The sequence below is a fragment of the Erythranthe guttata genome, chromosome 6 (genome assembly GCF_056151865.1).
Source record: "Erythranthe guttata isolate IM_541 chromosome 6, IM_541, whole genome shotgun sequence".
NCBI lineage: Eukaryota > Viridiplantae > Streptophyta > Magnoliopsida > Lamiales > Phrymaceae > Erythranthe > Erythranthe guttata.
In genome coordinates, this window is record NC_142538.1 from 8,070,587 (window position 1) to 8,089,867 (window position 19,281).

General features: G+C 31.5%; 2 protein-coding genes across 2 annotated transcripts; one reads left to right on the forward strand and one right to left on the reverse strand.

The window, feature by feature from the left end:
• Positions 1-5,364: 5,364 nt before the first annotated feature.
• On the forward strand, positions 5,365-7,764 carry LOC105960338 (uncharacterized). The gene is made up of 5 exons (XM_088819793.1): positions 5,365-5,663; positions 6,393-6,465; positions 6,574-6,722; positions 7,307-7,385; positions 7,486-7,764. Exons 1-5 carry the CDS (start codon positions 5,526-5,528, stop codon positions 7,500-7,502), a joined length of 456 nt encoding a protein of 151 aa, XP_088675919.1. The 5' UTR covers positions 5,365-5,525; the 3' UTR covers positions 7,503-7,764.
• Positions 7,765-10,243: 2,479 nt separating this feature from the next.
• Positions 10,244-13,876, reverse strand: LOC105960424 (rop guanine nucleotide exchange factor 7). The gene is made up of 7 exons (XM_012984593.2): positions 13,396-13,876; positions 13,135-13,251; positions 12,703-12,857; positions 12,528-12,602; positions 12,136-12,429; positions 11,263-11,619; positions 10,244-10,819 (listed from the first exon to the last, which is right to left on the reverse strand). Exons 1-7 carry the CDS (start codon positions 13,640-13,642, stop codon positions 10,367-10,369), a joined length of 1,698 nt encoding a protein of 565 aa, XP_012840047.1. The 5' UTR covers positions 13,643-13,876; the 3' UTR covers positions 10,244-10,366.
• Positions 13,877-19,281: the final 5,405 nt, after the last annotated feature.

The following is a 19,281-nucleotide window of genomic DNA, read 5'->3' on the forward strand; positions in this document are numbered from 1 at the left end:
TTTGCAAAGATGTTCCCCAATTTGGGCATGTCTATTTAGTGCGCAAATGAATTTAAACTCAATGCCTCACGTTGTAAGGGTCCTATACTTGCCTTTACTGCGGTCATCGTTTTCATGTAATGATGAGGGGAGCATCGAGTCTCATTTTCCCTTTTCCTCTTGTTCATAACCGACTGGTTTTTTTTCTGAACTCATTTCTGGGAATACGACAAACAATACAAAATATACGAATGGGTAAGAAACTAAACACTACATAAATTCTATGGGAATATGAAAATGCTCTGTAATTTAGTCCACTACCACGGCTAAAAAAGTAATAATCAAACTCGAAAAAACGAAAAAGATAGAGTTTTTTTTACCAAAAGGGTCTGGGTATGAACGCACATGTCTCTTACAATATACTAAACATGTGTAATCACAAAACTCATCCACTTACTCAAAATCGTTCAGTTCGACAAAAAACAAGACGTTTTCGTGAAGGTGTTTTACTCAACAACAGAAGCACAAAATTTATTGTGTAATTTTAGTGTTTTTCAAATTGGGTTTCCTTAATTTTTCAAACAAACATGCAATTGTTTCAGGGCAAGAACCGAACCTTCAAAGCAGGTTAGTTTTCTATTTCTCTGCTTAGAGGTTGAAGACGACTCTGCAGTATTTTCGTATATCTTCTTCTTCCTTTTTTCTCTTTTCTTTTATTTTCTCGTCGTCAACCAATTCTTCTTTGCGAGTATTCACAACGTTGGGTTTATTCAAATTCGAATCGACGTTTCGTATCTGGAAAATGTGCTTTGTTCGACACATTTTCACGAAAAAACGTATTCATGAAAAGACGTATTCGTTCGACAAAAACATATCTGAAAAACCATGTTTTTGTTCGGCACGTTTTTACAAAAGACGTGTTCTGTAGAGGAATAAAATGGGCGGGTGTCATTTAGTATTAAGAGAGGGGTATTCCAGACATTTTGGATGGGGTAGGGAGTGAAGTGTAAGTGAAAGTTAAAAGTAGGGAATACGGACAAAGAGAAAACGTATAGGGACTGAACAACAAACGTTTTTCGGTAATAGATATTTCTAAGGAAAAACTGCACTTCCAAGCATAGTTGTAGCATAATTTATCTTTTATTTTCCTTTTTAATAGGTTTTCCTGCGGTGGCAGACGGCGGCAGGGGTCGGTCAAAGTTAAGATTTTTTTTTTTTTTTTTTGAGATTGTCAAAGTTGAGATTAATGTGCAAAATTGGTTAGTTAGTGAAATTAGTGTTACACTAGAATTTGAGAGATGAAATTGTATTAAATTACATTTTCAGAGGTATGTTTATCATTAGTGAGTTTGAAGTCCTTTTAGATAAAAAAAGGATTTTGGGCGGATGGTTTTAAAAATAATTAAATAACCTCTTATAGACTTATATGAGATTTGCCTTTAATATAAAGTATGTGGTATATGTTTTGGGCATATTAATTAGATATGCATCACATGTTGAATATTAATCCAATATTTCTATCTCAAATCAAATATTCTCTCTGCAAATTCGTCAATGGAAATATACCCAAGAACAAACTCCATTTCACGGTATCTTGTGCAAAATTCGAAAAGAAAAGAGAGAGAACAATTAGGAGGAGTCAACTATTTGAACAAGAATATGAAATACATATCCGAATATATATATATATATATATATATATATATATATATATATATATATATATATATATATATATATATATATATATATATATATATATATATATATATATATATATATATATATATATTTATATATATATATATATATATATATATATATATATATATATATATATATATATATATATATATATATATATATATATATATATATAATGTGTAGCACGGACACGGGAACGTGGACACGGCATAATCAGGGAAATGGACACATGAAAATCTCCTTTTCCAAAAAATTGGACACGAAAACCTGGGAAAACATGTGAATATTAAAAATATAGGGGTACATCCATAATTTTTACAAAATATTATAACATTTAACTGATATACTTATTTCAAGTACATATTTGTATCTAGCAATTATAAATGATTTACAAGTTCCAATCGGATTTATTATTCCAAAAATTACATCCGTGCATATAAATTTGTTATTTGGAATTACCATCTACAAAAAAATACTAAAACACAACTAAAAGTGAAAAGGAGACATGAGATTTAAGATTTTTTTTAAGCTTGGGCAATTATGAGCTTTTATATAAAACGGGTTTTGAATTTTTTGGGGCAGAAATGCGTTTCTATTTTTTTATATTACCAGAAACGTCCGTAAAACTTTTTAATATTTATAGAAACAGCCAAAAATATTTCTAATAGGTATATCATGACGTTTCGATTTCCAAAACATGAAAATGCAAATATATATATAGAAGTTTCCGTGCACCACAAAATAATATATACATATATATATATATATATATATATATATATATATATATATATATATATATATATATATATATATATATATATATATATATATATATGATATGGCTGGTGTAAAGAAAGATAGTGGGGTGGGATTTGGGGGGTATGTGGTGGGGACTAAGAAAGAAAGAAGATAATCCTAGATAACAAGATAAGGTTCTCTCCCCATGTGGAAACATATATATACATGCATATATATATATATATATATGGATTTATCATCTTGACCTACTTGATTGGATTCCTCATACAATTTGTGTGAGTATGATGTGATACAAAGATATACTCCTATAGCCCTAGACTCTAACTATTTTGTGGCCTAAAACGAGCCAATCGACCACTTAATCACTTATAGATTGATTTAAGTTAAGATGGTGTTTGCAAAAGCTTTTTAAAAATAGATTATGATCTTTTTTTCTCAGATAATTAGTTTTTAGGTGTTTGACTTTTGCTTTTGCTTCTTTTAAAATAAGCTGCTTTAAGTTATAATTTTAAAAATACCCATGTACCTGTTCTTTCTATTTATAAGCACTTATATCAATTTAACTCACAATCACTTACTTATGGTGTTTGCAAATGTTTTTCGAAAGTGATTATGAGCTTTTTAATGTTTAAAAAAACTAATTTTGAATCAAGAAAAGCTCATAATCACTTTAGAAAAGCATTTACAAACACCACCTAAATAAGCTTTCGCAAACACAATCTAAGGTTAACTTAAATTTTTTCTGTTAACTTAAATGGTTAACTTAAAATTTAAGTTAAAAAAATTGAATTAGCGGTTTGAATTAATATGTGTGGATCGCCGAGGGATCGACAAATTAAGAATGAAAATAATTAAGAATGAGACGACAATCTTCAATCAGAGCACTAAAAGATGTCAAAAATTGCTCTCCGAACTGTATAGTGCATTAATAACTTCCGAGCAATCTCTTCAACGACAATTTTTTTCTTTCCTTTTCTCGAGCTATCATAAGAGCATGTAACGCCGCTCCTGCTTGGCCATCGACAAGTCTCGATCGAACGAGAAATTTCCGTACGTTCCACCACACACTCCCCAGTTGAGTTCGGGCCGCCACTTTAAAAAACTTTTTTCGTCAGAAACACCACATCAAAATTCACTTTAACAGTACCATTATTGGCAGTAAAACAAATTCATTTCCCTCTCTTGCCAAGTCTTGCAAAATAATAGGTTTGTCTAGATGATATTCTGTCAAATAATTCTTCCCCAAAGACACCAAGTCTGATACCACTGTATTAGGCTACTCATGGACACTTTTTGGTTTCTAACATACACGATTTTCAACTGATGACAATTACAAGGTTCAGATCTTCCTTGTCTAATATCTGGTGAAGATGTTCAAACCACACCCTAAAACTATTGTATTTTCCATCCTTATCGAGTTTACTAAAAGGAGGTGTTGCCCATACATTATTCATCCCATCGCAATGACCAATGACGTGCAAAATTGATTCTCGGGATGAACCACATCGTCGACACAAAAGGCTAGTACTTATTTTTCTCCGTAAAAGCTCATTTGTCGATAGAATACCATTACAAGCCTTCCATAAAAAAAATTATAATTTTAGGTGGAAGCTTTAGATTCCAAATAACGCTCAATGCTTTCATTGTCAAAACCACTTCCAATACCATCTAACCTGCCATGTGTGTGTAGCAATGCATCACGTGTATTGTGGTAGCAGATTCGCACACTAAACATTACGTTCCGAGAATAATGCCACATCATTAATAAGTTGTTCGTTCCAAATTTTTGTGGTTATTGTCAATCAAACATGCTACTTTGGAAAGACGAATGCAACGGTCTCTTCGTTGTAATCTTGAAAGCTCCATCCATTTGAAGCCATGAATCCGCCCAAATTGTTGTATTTTCTCAATTCCCAATTATCTTCCTTAAACCAATTTCGAGAAAAGGTTTTGCGTAAATAATGTTCCTCAAAGTGGCTGAGGGTCGCACCCCAATTGAAGCTCTAAGAAAATATGTTCTCAAGAAGTACCATGTTTTAAGTAGTCTCGATAACAAAGAGTCGGGGCATGTAAGAATTCTCCAACCTTGTTTTGCGAGTAAAGCTATACTAAAATTCTTAGAGTCCGTTTGGATTGAGGGATTTGGAGGGGGGATTTGAATCCATAATAACAAATCCCTTGTACTTGTTTGGATTGAGGGATTTGACAAGGAATTTCAAATTCACACCCCTCCTTTTTAGTTGTTTCTGTAGCAATTGAGATAGATTTCAAATAACTCCAAATTAGAGTCATTTTAAATCACTTTCCCAAATCAAATCCCCTTCCAAATCCATTCATCGAAATGGACCCTTAAGATCTCTGAACCCCATACCTCCGATTTTTTTTGGCTCACACGGGCGATTGCACCAGAAACGTCGAATTGCTACCTCGCTACCTCTATATCATTGATCAAGGAATAGGTTTAAGGAGATGTTACACTGGTGAAAAGCATCCAGTAATATATATATATACGGTTCGATTCTGGGTCGGTTTCAATAAGAAAAAACATACAAATGAATGTGTGTGTTATTATGGGTAAATCAACAGTACATGATTATCCTATGTATTTCACGGTACATAGCATCTACAAAAGCACAAATCAAATCGATGCGAATCTAAATTTGGATAATTATAAGATGTAAAAAAAAAGTAATATGAACATATCACTAGAAAACAGAAAAATACAATTAAAAAAAATTGCAATTGTAAAAGGTGGGACGAGATATAGGCTTTGGGACACGAATCATGGGACATGATGGACCAATATATATATACTCATCTCTTCAAAGAATATTTTCTTCTTTTTTTTTTTTAATTTAATAATTCTCTTCAAAGAATATAATGCCTATAAATATGAGCAATGCACCATTTCAATTTCTTCACACTCAAAAAATATAAACTTCACGTCCTCAACATATATATAAATATATACAGTTTGAGCATAATTTATATTACCAAAAATTTCTGCTGATTTGTGAATCTTATCCATTTAGGGTTATATATATTAAGATTTATTATTACTGTAAAATCAAAAAAAAAAAATGGAGAAACAAGCAAAGCAGGTGGGATCATCATCTTCGTCATTCACCGTAGATTTGTTTGGACCAAAACAATCCTCAGAATCTTCGTCCTCGTCAACATGTTTCTTTGGATCAATCTTTGGTCCACCGACTTCCATGGTATATTCTCCATCTGTCCAATATTATTTATGTTTCTGACCGAAGAATTCTTTGTCCCAAATTATTTGTCATTTTACAATTCCAATGAAACATTAATTGCATTATTTTCAATTTTACCGTTTATCGCTCTTAATTAATTAAAACACTTAATCACGAGGATATTTTACTGACTTTTTTTTTTTTTTTTTGCTATATAACCTATACACATGTACTAATTTTCTTAATATGTGCGCATGCAACAGCAAAAAAACGACATATAAAATGAGACGGAGGGAGTATATGTTTGTCGTTTCTGATTTTTTTCACTTTTATTTTTTCTATTTTTCCTTTTGGTTGGATTTTTTTTTTTTTTTTTTAATTCAGCACGTTGCATTTAGGGAAGGAGGGGAGGGATAAGATATAGGAGAACAATTTGATTTTAACTTGAATATATTGACATCTTTCACTTTATTCCCACACTAGAGCATATTCCTTTTCAAATCAATATTACAATATACCCATTCAAATTTACATTGACTAGATCTTTAAACTCCATCTACACACATAAATATATATATATATATATATATATATATATATATATATATATATATATATATATATATATATATATATATATATATATATATATATATATATATTAATTATTTGCAATACTATATATGCAAAATATTGCTACAAAGATTTGATGAATCTAATTTGTAGTTTTTGTTTTTCTTGAAATTTTAGGTGCCTGGAAGAGACAGCTCTACCAAGGAATATGTGCATGCCTATGCCAATGCCAAACATGAAACTACTACAGGTTTGTAATAATAATATATTCGCCACGTTAATAATATTCTTTTTTTTTTTTTTTTTTTGTAATAAGATTTTGAAATAAGAATGATTAATGCTATATATAAATCATCAGATAATTATAAGAGTGAAAAAGGGAAGAAAGGCAAAAATTCAAATAATGAGAAAGGAAGATCTGAGCCGTGCTACTACAACTCATCCATCTACTATGGTGGCCAACAAGTTTATTCTCCCACAACTCACAATATTACTCCTCCCAATAATGTAAGTAAAGTAATTCATACAAAAATGAGGGAAACTCATTTATTATTATTCTTTCTACAAAATTAGAATTTTTTTTAATGATATATTTGATATAAAAAAAAAAAGGGTTTGAAGCATTATATTATATAATTATTTTTTCTTTTATTTTTTTGTTATATAATTGAGGTCTTAATATAATTTTGTATTTCATAAATATATAAAAAAGAAAAAAAATATAGTTAGGAGGCTTAGGGCCATCATTGCTCTACCTTCCCGTTTTTGACACGTTTGGTGCAAAACTACTCCTAATATCCGAGGAACACATTAAAATACAGTCAAACCTCTATAAATCAATATAGTTGTGACTAACAAAATTCTATTAATTTAGTGAAATATTAAATTATCGAGATAATTATTTAGCACGTTGTCACCAAGTCAGGACCGGAAAAACTTAGTATTTTAGCGAGGTTATTAATTTATCCAGGTTCCACGTACTGTATTAATGCATATATACAACAACACAATAGCAAGTGCGATAGAAGATCGAAATGTTGTAAAATATTCTAATTAAAAAACTCGATTAATTTTGGAATTAATTTGAGCAGTTGAAGAAAGATGATGAAGGAAATGGTGGTGAAAATGAAAGCAACTCTAGTAGTGCCTCAAGAGGAAATTGGTGGCAAGGTATGATTTTCTTTTTCCGACTCGTCATTTTCTTATTTAATATTTCAATTTTCGTTACCGGAAAGTTAGCTAAAATGCAAGCGCCGACATATATTTGCAGGATCACTCTATTATTGAAGAAGAAGTTGCTTTTCACTGAATTTCTGCTATGAAAGAGAAGGTGATTATATTCATGAGGAATTATGAATATAAGGTTATGCATTATGAAAGTATTATTAGTGTAGATCATTAACCTGGAACCAGCTAGTTATTGTAACGTTTTGTTCCCGTTTTAGAGTACTTAACTTAATTACGTACTTATGAGTTTAATTACTACTACTTAACCTTTGTATCGTGTTGCAATGTTTAATAAACTAAAACTACGAGTCTTACTCTCTTTTTTTCTTTATAATCTATGATAACTGTTATCTTTGCATATTAAACAGTCAAGTATAAAATGATTTACAATACGAGCTTATCATCTTGATTTAATTTAATTAACTACACTTGAAAACACGTAAATCAATAGATTTGGAATGACAAAATTATTAACTTCAGCCCTCTCGTGTGGTTACCAAGACAAGATTAGTGAAGATAAGATTAAATAATCTAATGAAAACCCAATCATTAATTTATCGGACCCGGGACCTCCAATAAAAAAGTTTCTTAAGGCAAAAAAAAAAACCATAATAACATAATATTTGCGGGTCGGCCCGGCAGGTTAATGGATTTAAGTTATTGTGAATTAATATTTGAGGTTATTACAAATAAGTTCATGGTGGGTAACTTATTCTAATCTAAGTCCACCCCTAAATCTCTTTTACAAAAAAGTCCAAACAAAGTTCAGAGGTACGTAAATGACTAAAATACCCCATCATATTTTAATATACTCCAATTCCACACTCCCCTCTTACGCCTCACTAGAACCACCATGAAATACACCTCAATTCAACAAATGCCCACATAAAATTAAAGAATAAGAGCAACAAAATCATCTCTTCACTCCTTCTATTTGAACCGCAAGGTTCTCGAAGAAAAACCCCATGAAAAAGTCCTAAATTCCAATTTCTTGCAAGGATTCTCAGGTATGTCCTTTGATCCCATTTACTCAATAGTAATCTCAAAAGATTTAGCCAAAAAACTTCAAGTTTTAGTGAAGATGAAACAACAACAACAAAGAAACAATGAGATTCCGGTGCCATGAAAAAATCGCAACTTTCTTTTATCCTTGCCGCAAAGCTCACCGTCGCCAGTCCAAAATAATTTCTTCTCTTTCTCCCCTTAGACGAACCGAAAAACCACTGCTCCGATTCAAGCATACTTCTATTGCTCCTCATTCGGCTGATTATGTCCGAGATTTGGGATTTTGATTTGAGGGGGAGGACTCAACAGGGGCTTGAAGTCGTAGAAGCGGAGGCGAAGGAGGGCCATGTTAGAACCATCAAAGAAAAGATTCTCTTCAAAGTGGGTACGCGGTGGTTGTGAGGATAGAGAATGCCGGCGAGACGCGTGTAGCGGCGTGGGTTTTGCCGCTCAAGATTTAATTTTGGGAAATTGAATTGCCGAAAAAAAAAAAAAAATTAAAGCATATTAAAGGTGAAGTGAAAGTATGTTTACCATGCTTGTACGTACTCAAAGATACAACCTCAATAGTGCAAACGTATTTTAAGGTCAAAAAGGTAAATGCCCTCATATACTTAAGAAGTTAAGTTCTTAACAATTGACTGAAAACAGCATAGTGCGTTTCGTTATGTTTTGTAGTTTAGTGGGGCGTTTGATACAAACTCATAGATCAGTAGTATAAACTGTACTTTTCCCTTTTTTTAATAATAAGTAAATAAAAATAATAATAATTATCAAAGTAAATAAGATGAAAGAAACCCTAGTAAACTTTGAAAAGGGTAAAAATAGTATAAACTAACTATTTGGGTTTATATCTAATGAAACTTTGAACAAATGTGTATTACTCAAAACATAAAAAAAAATCTTGGATTTATCCCACATTATGTAGATTAGTGAGGGACTATCACAAATAAACCCCTTATTTATTTTTGCATGTTTACATTGTTATTAACATATCAATATTTATGGATAACCCAATAAATAAAAATGATGGAGGATGGACACAAAAGTAATCAATATTTATGGATTTCTTTTTAATGCATAATTAATTATATAGACTAGATGAACTAGCCCACAACAGATCACGGGCTGCAAGAAACAAAACATGCCAAGAGCTCGTCCAGTGGAACGCGAGTGTCGAAGTGGACCAGGACATTCATTATATGGGCCGGACGAACTAAAGAGCTCGCGCCCTATGCTCCTAGTACATCTGGAGACATCAAGGAAGATGCAATAAGTAGCGAGCTGGTCTTACGATCATTGGGAATATATATATGATTCGGAGATAACTTCCATAAATAAATAATCAGTGCATATATAGTAGAGCTAGCATTTAATTGGCCAAGGGGGTGATGACCCCCAACATTTCTCAAATCCTATCATTTTATACACAGATTTCTCAAATCCTATCATTTTATACACAGATTTCTCAAATTTTGTTTTCTTTCGTTTTGTTCTGGTTCTTCTGCCTTTGTGCATCAACTCAATGCAATGTCATGGTGTTTAATTATATAGTACTGAATTATATTTTCTCACGATTAGCTATAGTTGGAGTTTGGGTGAATGGCGTTACACCAATGAAATGGCGCCTATTCCGTTTATTTTACATTTGAACGAGTCTATAGTCTATATTCAATTCATTCTTATTAAAGAAAATAAACTTTTCGTATGTTCTCGTACATTATTAGACGGTCTATATTTATTTAATTTTAGCTCCCCGCGTTGTAAATGTTTGAATGGCTCATGTTCTCACATGATCAAGAAACTACAATGAATATTGATAACTCAACTAATTAACCAATGGAAATATGATTGTGTCACTATGTAAACATTCTTTTGTAAGAAAACTAAAAGGACAGCTATCGAAAACAAGAATCCTCCTACCGGTCCATATGTTGTGTCCTAGAATCACAAGATGATGATTCCTTCACATCAATGCTCAAATGAGATCTCGTCCCATCATTTGTTCGATTCCCAACCGGTCCCACCACACATTCGAGAGTGGGTCCACCAAAATAATTCGTGAGTGCTCGCTTGACTCCCAAGCCACGACGTGCGTGCTTGTTGTGAAGTGGGGTCCGCTCCCCTCTCGCGGGGCTCGCCAGACGGGCCGGAGAAAAATTGGGAGTCGCGTATGCCGTTTTGTATGGAGTGCCCGAGAGGGACACCGAATACGGGGAGGGGGCCTTTTTGTGAGAAATGTTTGAATCGAGTTTATCGGAATCTTTATTAATGTCGTCCACGTAAAGTAGATCATCTATACGCGCCACTATGTTGAAGGCCAAACTCTCCAACACCCTCGAGTAGCTCTCCAAAATCGACTTCCCCACATCCTTCAAAACAGATCCGGCATGAAGAAATCGTCAAAACAGATGACTAATAATATAAAGTTTATACTTTATAGTTCACTGAATTTACATTTAGTACCCCTGCGTTATAGCAAACTGCTTAAAAGTTTCCCATGTTAACCCCTTATAATGCTTTTTTTTTAGCACATGAACCCCTACATAGTGTGTTTTTAGGGGGCAATTTGCTAAAAAAATTGAATCATGGGGAGTTTTGAAATTAGACAAAATACAAGGGTGTTGAATGCAATAAACCCTTATACTTTATACAGACCTCGTTTGGTTAATGCGTTAACTTTTCGGCCCCACATTAGATTGCAAATATCTTATTTAGGCTAGCTAGTTACATTGCGATCACCAAACGAGGCCTTGGGGAAAAAAAACTAGATTAGGCCTTAGAAATTAGTTAAACTACGAGAATATAATCTAACCTTGTTGCATTGTATTTTGGTGGCATCTAAAGTAGTTTGTGAGAGACCCGGAAATCTTTGCTTCAACGATAGAAGGAGGCTTTCGGCTCGTTCGGCAAGCAACTCGCTCTTGTCCACATACGTCACGAGACCCCTAACCATCTCCCAAGACGATTTGGAAACCGAGCTATTTGGACGAGCTGGCGATTTGGGGTGTTGTCTTCTGTGCCACACGTATATTGCAGCTTCGACCCGATTGGCTATCTCCAAAGCTGCATGTTCGGAAGATATATCGAGGCAATCGAGCAAGCATTTACTAGAGAAATTTTCCGAAGTGATGTAACGGTAGATTACGTCTCCAAGACAAGCTCTCCCATTCTATTTTTTTTTTTCGAAATACAATAAAATTAAACTGTCAAATTACGTTTTTAGGACATAAAAATACATATATCGCGAAAGAAGCTAACAAGTAATTAAGATGTATTTACATGTGACGAGAATCAAGATTTCTAACAAAACTATATGTAGCCCACTAATCATACTTTTATACATAATCACATACATACAATTAAACCTCTATAAATTAATACAGTCGGGACTAGGGAAATTCTATTAATTTAGTGAATTATTAAATTATCGAGTTGTTAATTTAACACGTTTTCACCAAGTGGGGACCGAGAGAAACTATTATTTAATCGAGGTTATTAATTTATCGAGGTTCTACTGTATGTAACATATAGTTACTATCATGTGTATGTATGCCGAAATATATGTTGGGATCTAGATATACGGTGATCACTAATTATAACATTGCACGAAAGTAGCTAATATGCACGGAAATAATTTCATATTCTATCGGGATTCGATTTTTTTTTTTTTTTTGGTTATTCAAACCTTTGGGAGAGTTTCCATGTACGACTCGGGAACTTCCATGTCAGCTAGAGCTATGGTGTTAATGGAGGTAGCAGCTTTAAGAATCTGGTTCGCGCATTCACGTTGGTGAAATAATTGTTTTCTCGAGCATTCGGAAAGACCGCCATGTGGGACCCGAGGAACCGGGAGCCACCATTTATCCTCTTGCCGCTTAATAGCTTTCTCGAAAGAAACCGATCCATCTGTTTCTGCTGCTACAATACCTCCTTGATCTACGTACCAAAACTCTGTTTTTTTAAATCCATCTAATATTTCCTGCAAACACCGATAAACGACGATGCATAAGATTTATTACACATGCATGCTAGAAAGATAGATAAATAAATAAATAAAGATATTGATTTCACTCTTACGAGCAGCATATTGTCGAGTTTGCGAAGTGCTGGCAGATTGATAAATAGATCACATCTTGGCCGACAAGTCATAACCTGAGAATCGAGGAGTCGAGAATTTGAAATCCTTAAACGAAATATATATATGCCACGTAAACGAGATTCCCTCGATTTTTGTGTGGACAAAATGAATTACCTCAAGCCTAGTTCCATCGGGAAACGTTTGCCAAGACGGTGTAAATTCGACAATATGGTCACTCACACATAAAAGCCATTCCATCTCTCTTTGCCACTTCGATTTCTTTTCACACGGCAAAGGCTCCAATCTCCACACTTGCCCAAAAATAGTAGCTATATGTAACAAAAATACGTAACAAATCGGAGTTAAGCCATTAATTTTGCATAGCATATATAGAGCACAAGCAAATGTCTCAAATACTTCGATTGACACAAATCTAAAACTAAAAGTAGAGATTTGTGAATACTCGGTAAACTAATAACCTTATTTAAGTAAAACAGAAAAAAATTATCGGTCCCGAGTCCCGACTGTATTTCACTAAATTAATAGAAATTTGTCTGGTGGTGCCGACAGTATTAATTTATAGAGGTTTAACTGTAATTTGTATACCACATAGATTTGTGATTGCATTCGAAATAGTCAATGCTGCGCAAACGCCTTTACCGCTACCGGACATGTCTTCGCCGAGTAACAATTTGGCAAATCGCTCTTTCATCATATCCATTTCTGCAATTCATTCGGACAAAGTAACACTTAATCACTTGATCAAATTCCAAATTATTAAACTTACTTATTTTCAGCAACTTACCTTAACATAAAAAATTAAAATTAAAATAAAAAATTAGAGGTGAAAGGTAAGTAATAATTGACCTGAAGCTTTCAAACCCTGCTTCTTCAGTTTAGACTCAACATCAACATTCAAATGTGGCGGCTTACTTTTCGAAACATTTGCCGCCTTTCTTACAGGCCAGCCCAATTGAGCCGCAGAGCAATTGTCGGAGCTCGATCTGCTGTCGGAACTCGTGCTGCCGCAGCTATCTCTTGACTCAGTAACTGAGCCGTAACTAACCGACTCGGAGCCGTCTTTCTTCTCTGTCTTCTCCGCTGCACTTTCCATTCCGGAAAAAAAAAAAAAAAAGGGGGAAATTCACAAACCCTGATTTCAACTGCAAAGATTCAGTTTTTAATACGAAATTTATCGAAGGATTTTAGCGTAGAAAATGTGGTTTCTGGGTCACACTGATTTTATTCTCTGTTATTTACTCTGTGCTACTGTGCGTAGTAGCACTGCAAGGAATTTGATTTTCAGGCCCCCCCTTTTTTTATTTGAAATGTTTCTTTTCTTGTTGATAATTTTTTTAATTTGAAATATATTAGTTTGTAGGGGTGACGATGGATCTGACAAAATGCCTTAGTATTTACGATATTGCCCTTTCTGGATTAGAGTCAAATAGAATAATATTTATATTTTAATCAACGGGTGGTAATTTTGAAATTTGGGTCTTTTTTCCTATGTTGGGAGTCATGGCATAGACCTAGGTGTTAGATATTCACCTTTTTGGTTATATTCTCTTTTGATCAATTATTCAAATTTTGAAACTCATACGAGGTTTTCAATAGTGTGTGTTGTATATATTGAATTACCATATATCACGGTATATCAATCGAGAATTGCCGAAAATTTATCGAAAGAATGGTTACTATTGTCTACGGTACGGTATTAGTATTGTACCAATACAATGTGGTACGGTAGTAGTATTATATTTTTAATACCACGGTAATATTATACTGTATCGCTATTTATATTTTATAATTTGATTAAGATATTTTGTTTCCATATTATTTTTTGTATTATATGACAACAATTATTTTTACCTTACCTTTTCTTTTTTAAACAATTTTTTTAACTTATAGGCTTTTTTTTTCAACTCCAAGTTGAATTTTGAAATTATACACATATGTTCTGTTAAGTTGTCTTTTATACTCCATATTGCCAACTAATTTTATTATATTTGATGTATGATTGATTATTTATTTTACATACAACATATGTATAATATCGGTAAAGTATTTATTGTATGTAATAATTAGTAAGTACAATAAGTTCTGAAAAATATACCTAGTTGTTCCATTAAATCATATTTACATTAGTTTGGTATATGTTCTTGTTTCAATGAAGCAAATTATATTAATTATTCATGATTATACAACCAGGTCTTCTTAAAAAAGAAGATAAAAGAGTAACTAGAACTATTTTCAGTTGAGATTTGCATTCCCGTTAACTCATTTGTTTTTTAACCTTCGATGATTTTCAACTATAGGAGAGTACTAGATACCGATTATACTGTACCAAAAATAACGGTATATCGAATATTGGTATACAAACTTTAATACGGTAATTGTATGAATTTTTCAATACTGTAATGTACAGTAGATACACGATATTGAGCCAAATATTTGGAATCATTCAAAATCTACCCATAGATCAGACTATTGTTTTTCTTTCAAATTTTTAGTAAGTTTAATTTGCAATCCTAATATGATCATCAAAGTGTAAATATAATAATATATAATGATCTTTATTGTATTTCTTTCAAATTAAACTAGAGGATTTGATTGTCACCTGATTCACCCACACTAATTATTATATGGGGCATTAACATTGAACATAGTACAAGTATATTAATAATTTTCTATGATATATTTACTTTGTCTTACACTCATACTTGCACTATTTTAACTGATATTGATGTCATTTAATTAATAATTATATTCTCCTCGTAGTTAGAGAAAAATATAAAGTCTAGAATTGATAGCCACAACAGAAAGTTGGTGATATAATTTAAAAATTAGGTGATCATGCTCCACATATGTATCCACCTACTTGAGCCCCACTTCCTTATGACTTATCTAATTTCAATTTAGAATTAATCATCCGGCTATTTTAAGATGCTGTAGGCAAAAGCTTTCATAAATAATCTACAAACTTTCTTTTACTTATAATCTGTTTATATGTGTTTGTAAAATGAACTTTTGTTTTTTATTTTTCTTAAATAAGCAATTTTTAACTTTAATTTGTAAAGTATTTATGACCTTGTTTTTTCTATTGAAATTGATTTTCCAACAAATATGCAAACACTCTTAACTCATAAAATAAACACTTAAAACACAATCCATAATTTCTTCTTGAAATAAGCTTAAAAATGTTTAGGGTAAAAAAAAATGTAACATCTTTGAGTTTGTAGCCATAAAAAAAAGGCATTTGAGAGTGTGGCTACATAGTTTATTAGGAAAGCCTATGAAAATCAGTATGTCTATATTATCAATAAAGAGATGAAGATAATTATTAATTAATTGCACATTGCTCCAAGTAAATATTTTATTATGGGTTTAAAGGTCAATTATTCCTTGGGGAATGAAAACTTTGGAATTAAGTGAAGTAAAACATTCCATTCTTTTGAATATAATCATAAATTCTATTAAATAATGAAGTATAACTCCTATACTGCATACCTAGTTTGACTTGATGATATTTTACATATAAACAATGAAAAATAAAATTTATGCAACATACAAGAAAAATATTTTAAGTTTATTTAAAAGAGTTAAATAATTCATATATAATTTTTGTTAGCAAGATCCTTTTTGCTATACTTTTTTCATTCACTATTCCCAAAATGTAAGCTACAAATTAATTGTTTGTCCGGCTTCTCATGCGAGCAACCAATTTTTTTCGAGTGGAACAAAATTTTCAATTCGAATTCAGAAAGGTTTGAGTGCGATTTTATGATTCCTTTTTCGAATGGAATTGAAACACAAATTGGACTTATTTGTATTTTATATTATAGGTAACTAAAAAAAAAAAGTTCGAGTTCACTGATTCTGATCCGAAAAATTCCAACCTTTGAACAAAAAAATTCATTCCAATTTTCAAAATTAAAAAGAATTACTTTTTCGATTTTTTATTTATTTTTTGTGAACACAATTATAATTACTTTTCACTTTCTAAAAAGATTAAAGAGAAAATTCTCACACAAAAAAAAAAAAAAAATTTAAATTTTCACTAGTGATTTGATCTGATCCGTCCGATTTTCACAACCAGTTACTATAAATTCAAAGTTTATATAAACTTCAAATTGTTCCATCCAAATACAAGTGCTAACACATATGGACGAACAAAACAGTATTCACTACATGGAAAAGAAAAGAAAAAAAATTAATAAGCGCAATATTAGTGAATGATTGATGATGATGTTGCATCACTGCATAACTTGGGAATTGAAATTAATCTAAAGTGTACATGATTAAATTAGGGACTCTATTAATTTACTTTAATTCTATGTCATGTGATATTGAAGTTATTCTACTGTCTACAATCTACGCATCGTGTTAATTAAAGTTAATTATATAATTATAAATATATATTTTAAATTACTAGACACGTAAACTAACAAATAATGCTTTTGTTTTATTTTATTTTATTTTCTTTTATTCAAACAAAACGAGATAAGCTTAAAGGATAAATTCAAACTCGAGTGGAGGGAAATAAATAATGTCATATCAGATATGCATTAGTTCATGTTCTAAAGGATCAGTTTAAAGGTCTCTCAGTGAGAATATTGAACTGATATTACTTTAACTAAAGAGAGAATGAATAATTGCTTCTTTTTTTAAAACAAAAGTTTTAAACTTTAATATTCCCTTCGTTCGTAATCAATTATCGTTTTTCAGCTTTGCAAATGTATTAAGAATGTCAATAAATGTGTCTTGATTTTTGAAAAAAAACACATTATAAAAGACTAAAATAATCTTTATTATTTAATGATGTGATTATATAAAGTTAGTAAGTAATACTTAGAGTTGAATTAATAAGGTAACAACATGAAAAATGCATCTAATTCAGTATTAAAAATCTAAAGTAACAAATAATATAAAAACAATAGAGTTATCAACTTATCATTGAACCAATGGAGGATTATATATCTATTTATGAATTTTTCTCGTACATATAAGGGCATCTCCAAGCTTGGGTGGTAAAAAATGGGATGCTATATCTATTTTAGCTAACAAATAGTGTTTTAATAACTCATTTTCTACCATTCACTCCAATCATATTATGTAGGGGTGGTTTCGGTACGGTTACCGAACATTTTGTTCAATACCGTGTACCTACCGTATCTTTCGGTATTGAAAAATTCTATACCGTTACCGTACCAACAATTGCGGTATACCGTTATTCGGTATACCGTTAGTTTCGGTACGGTATAATCGGTACGTGGTAATCTACCGTACGTCATTTTGTTGATGAACTCGGATGATACAATAATTAAGATGAATACTAATTAAATGCATAAATACAACAAATTAAGCAAATGAATATGGTAATCAAACAATTTACATGAATATACATTATACGGCCGTAATAGCGTATGTTGCTTCAATTAACTAATGATTACTAAGATATGTATAGAAAAATTGTAGAAACTAATGAGCAAAAAGTTTCATGGTTTAAGTAAGATAAATAAAAAAAATTATGTTGTAATAATGCAAATGAAACAAAAGGGTGAGAACTTAGGGGGAAAGAAAGGGAGAAGAAAATTATGGCAAAAAATATTCCACCAATAAGAGATTAGTTGGACTTTGAAACTAAAGAAGTACGTGAAATAAACAAGTTTAACGAGAACCAAATTAAATATTGAGTTTGCATAAATATATGAAAATAATAAAAAAAAAAAAATAGAATTATGTATATATAATATATATAGGATGTATCATATCTTTATTCTTGTTTTTTATTTTTATTTTATAATATTTGTTGACTATATTTTTTATATTTACAATATAAAGGGTAAAATATATTAACTAATTTTTAAAATACAAAGTTACGGTACGGTACGGTATTACCATGGTATTGAAGATACAATACCGCTACCGTACCGTAAAATAATGGTACGGTACCGATACCGTACCAAATATAGTGGTAACCGATAGTTCGGTATTTATTCGGTAATTGTTGGTAGGTATACCGTGGTAATCGGTATTTGGTAATTTTTGCCCAGCCCTAATATTATGTATAGTTTACCATTCTAATATATTTTATTATGTGTTGAATATTTATTACTTTAACTTTCTACTTTTTGCCATTAAAAACCTATTATTTCTTTTACCATGTGTGAATAGTTGAATGCTATATATAGCATTCCTCTCTCCTCCTTTAGCATGTGAGCTAAATTTTAGCTTACCCATTGGAGATGATTTTTTTCTATTTAGAAGAGGTAAAAGCTATAATTTAACTTTTAACTCTCCATATTAATCATGGTTGGAGATGCTCTAATAGTGTAAGATATTTCAAGTAAAAAGGAGTGTTTCAAGTTAGAAAGTATTAGAGCCCACTTAGTTTCATTTTCAAACTCATTTTTATCTAAACTATGTAAAATACTATGTAAAGATCGTGAAGGTGTTATACCCGGAACTAAACACGGCCACGGGTCGGGTCGGGTCCTCTCAGGCCCGGGCCGGTTCCAAGTTGGGTCCTGGTCCAAACCGGATTTTTAAATTTTTTTTTCTTTTTTGTTAATTATAAATTATAATAAGGAAAAATAAAATAAAATTAAAAGCACTTGAGCTTAACTTTAAATACATAATTATAAAAAAATAATATTAAATATTATTATTTTTTATGATTTGATTCAAAATTATCTACGATTTGATTTTTTTTTTGCAAATTAAATTTTATTATTTTTATAATAATATTCA

What these genes read in the sequence shown, in the direction of transcription:
- LOC105960424 (XM_012984593.2), bottom strand. Translation starts at nt 13,642, where the DNA reads ATGGAAAGTGCAGCGGAGAAGACAGAGAAGAAAGACGGCTCCGAGTCG. An exon ending in TGCAATCACAAATCTATGTG is followed by an intron (nt 12,858 to 13,134) that starts GTATACAAATTA and finishes TGTTACATATAG; the next exon opens with CTACTATTTTTGGGCAAGTG. An exon ending in ACATGGAAACTCTCCCAAAG is followed by an intron (nt 11,620 to 12,135) that starts GTTTGAATAACC and finishes AAAAAAAAATAG; the next exon opens with AATGGGAGAGCTTGTCTTGG.
- LOC105960338 (XM_088819793.1), top strand. Translation starts at nt 5,526, where the DNA reads ATGGAGAAACAAGCAAAGCAGGTGGGATCATCATCTTCGTCATTCACC. An exon ending in TTGGTCCACCGACTTCCATG is followed by an intron (nt 5,664 to 6,392) that starts GTATATTCTCCA and finishes TTGAAATTTTAG; the next exon opens with GTGCCTGGAAGAGACAGCTC. An exon ending in CAAACATGAAACTACTACAG is followed by an intron (nt 6,466 to 6,573) that starts GTTTGTAATAAT and finishes ATAAATCATCAG; the next exon opens with ATAATTATAAGAGTGAAAAA.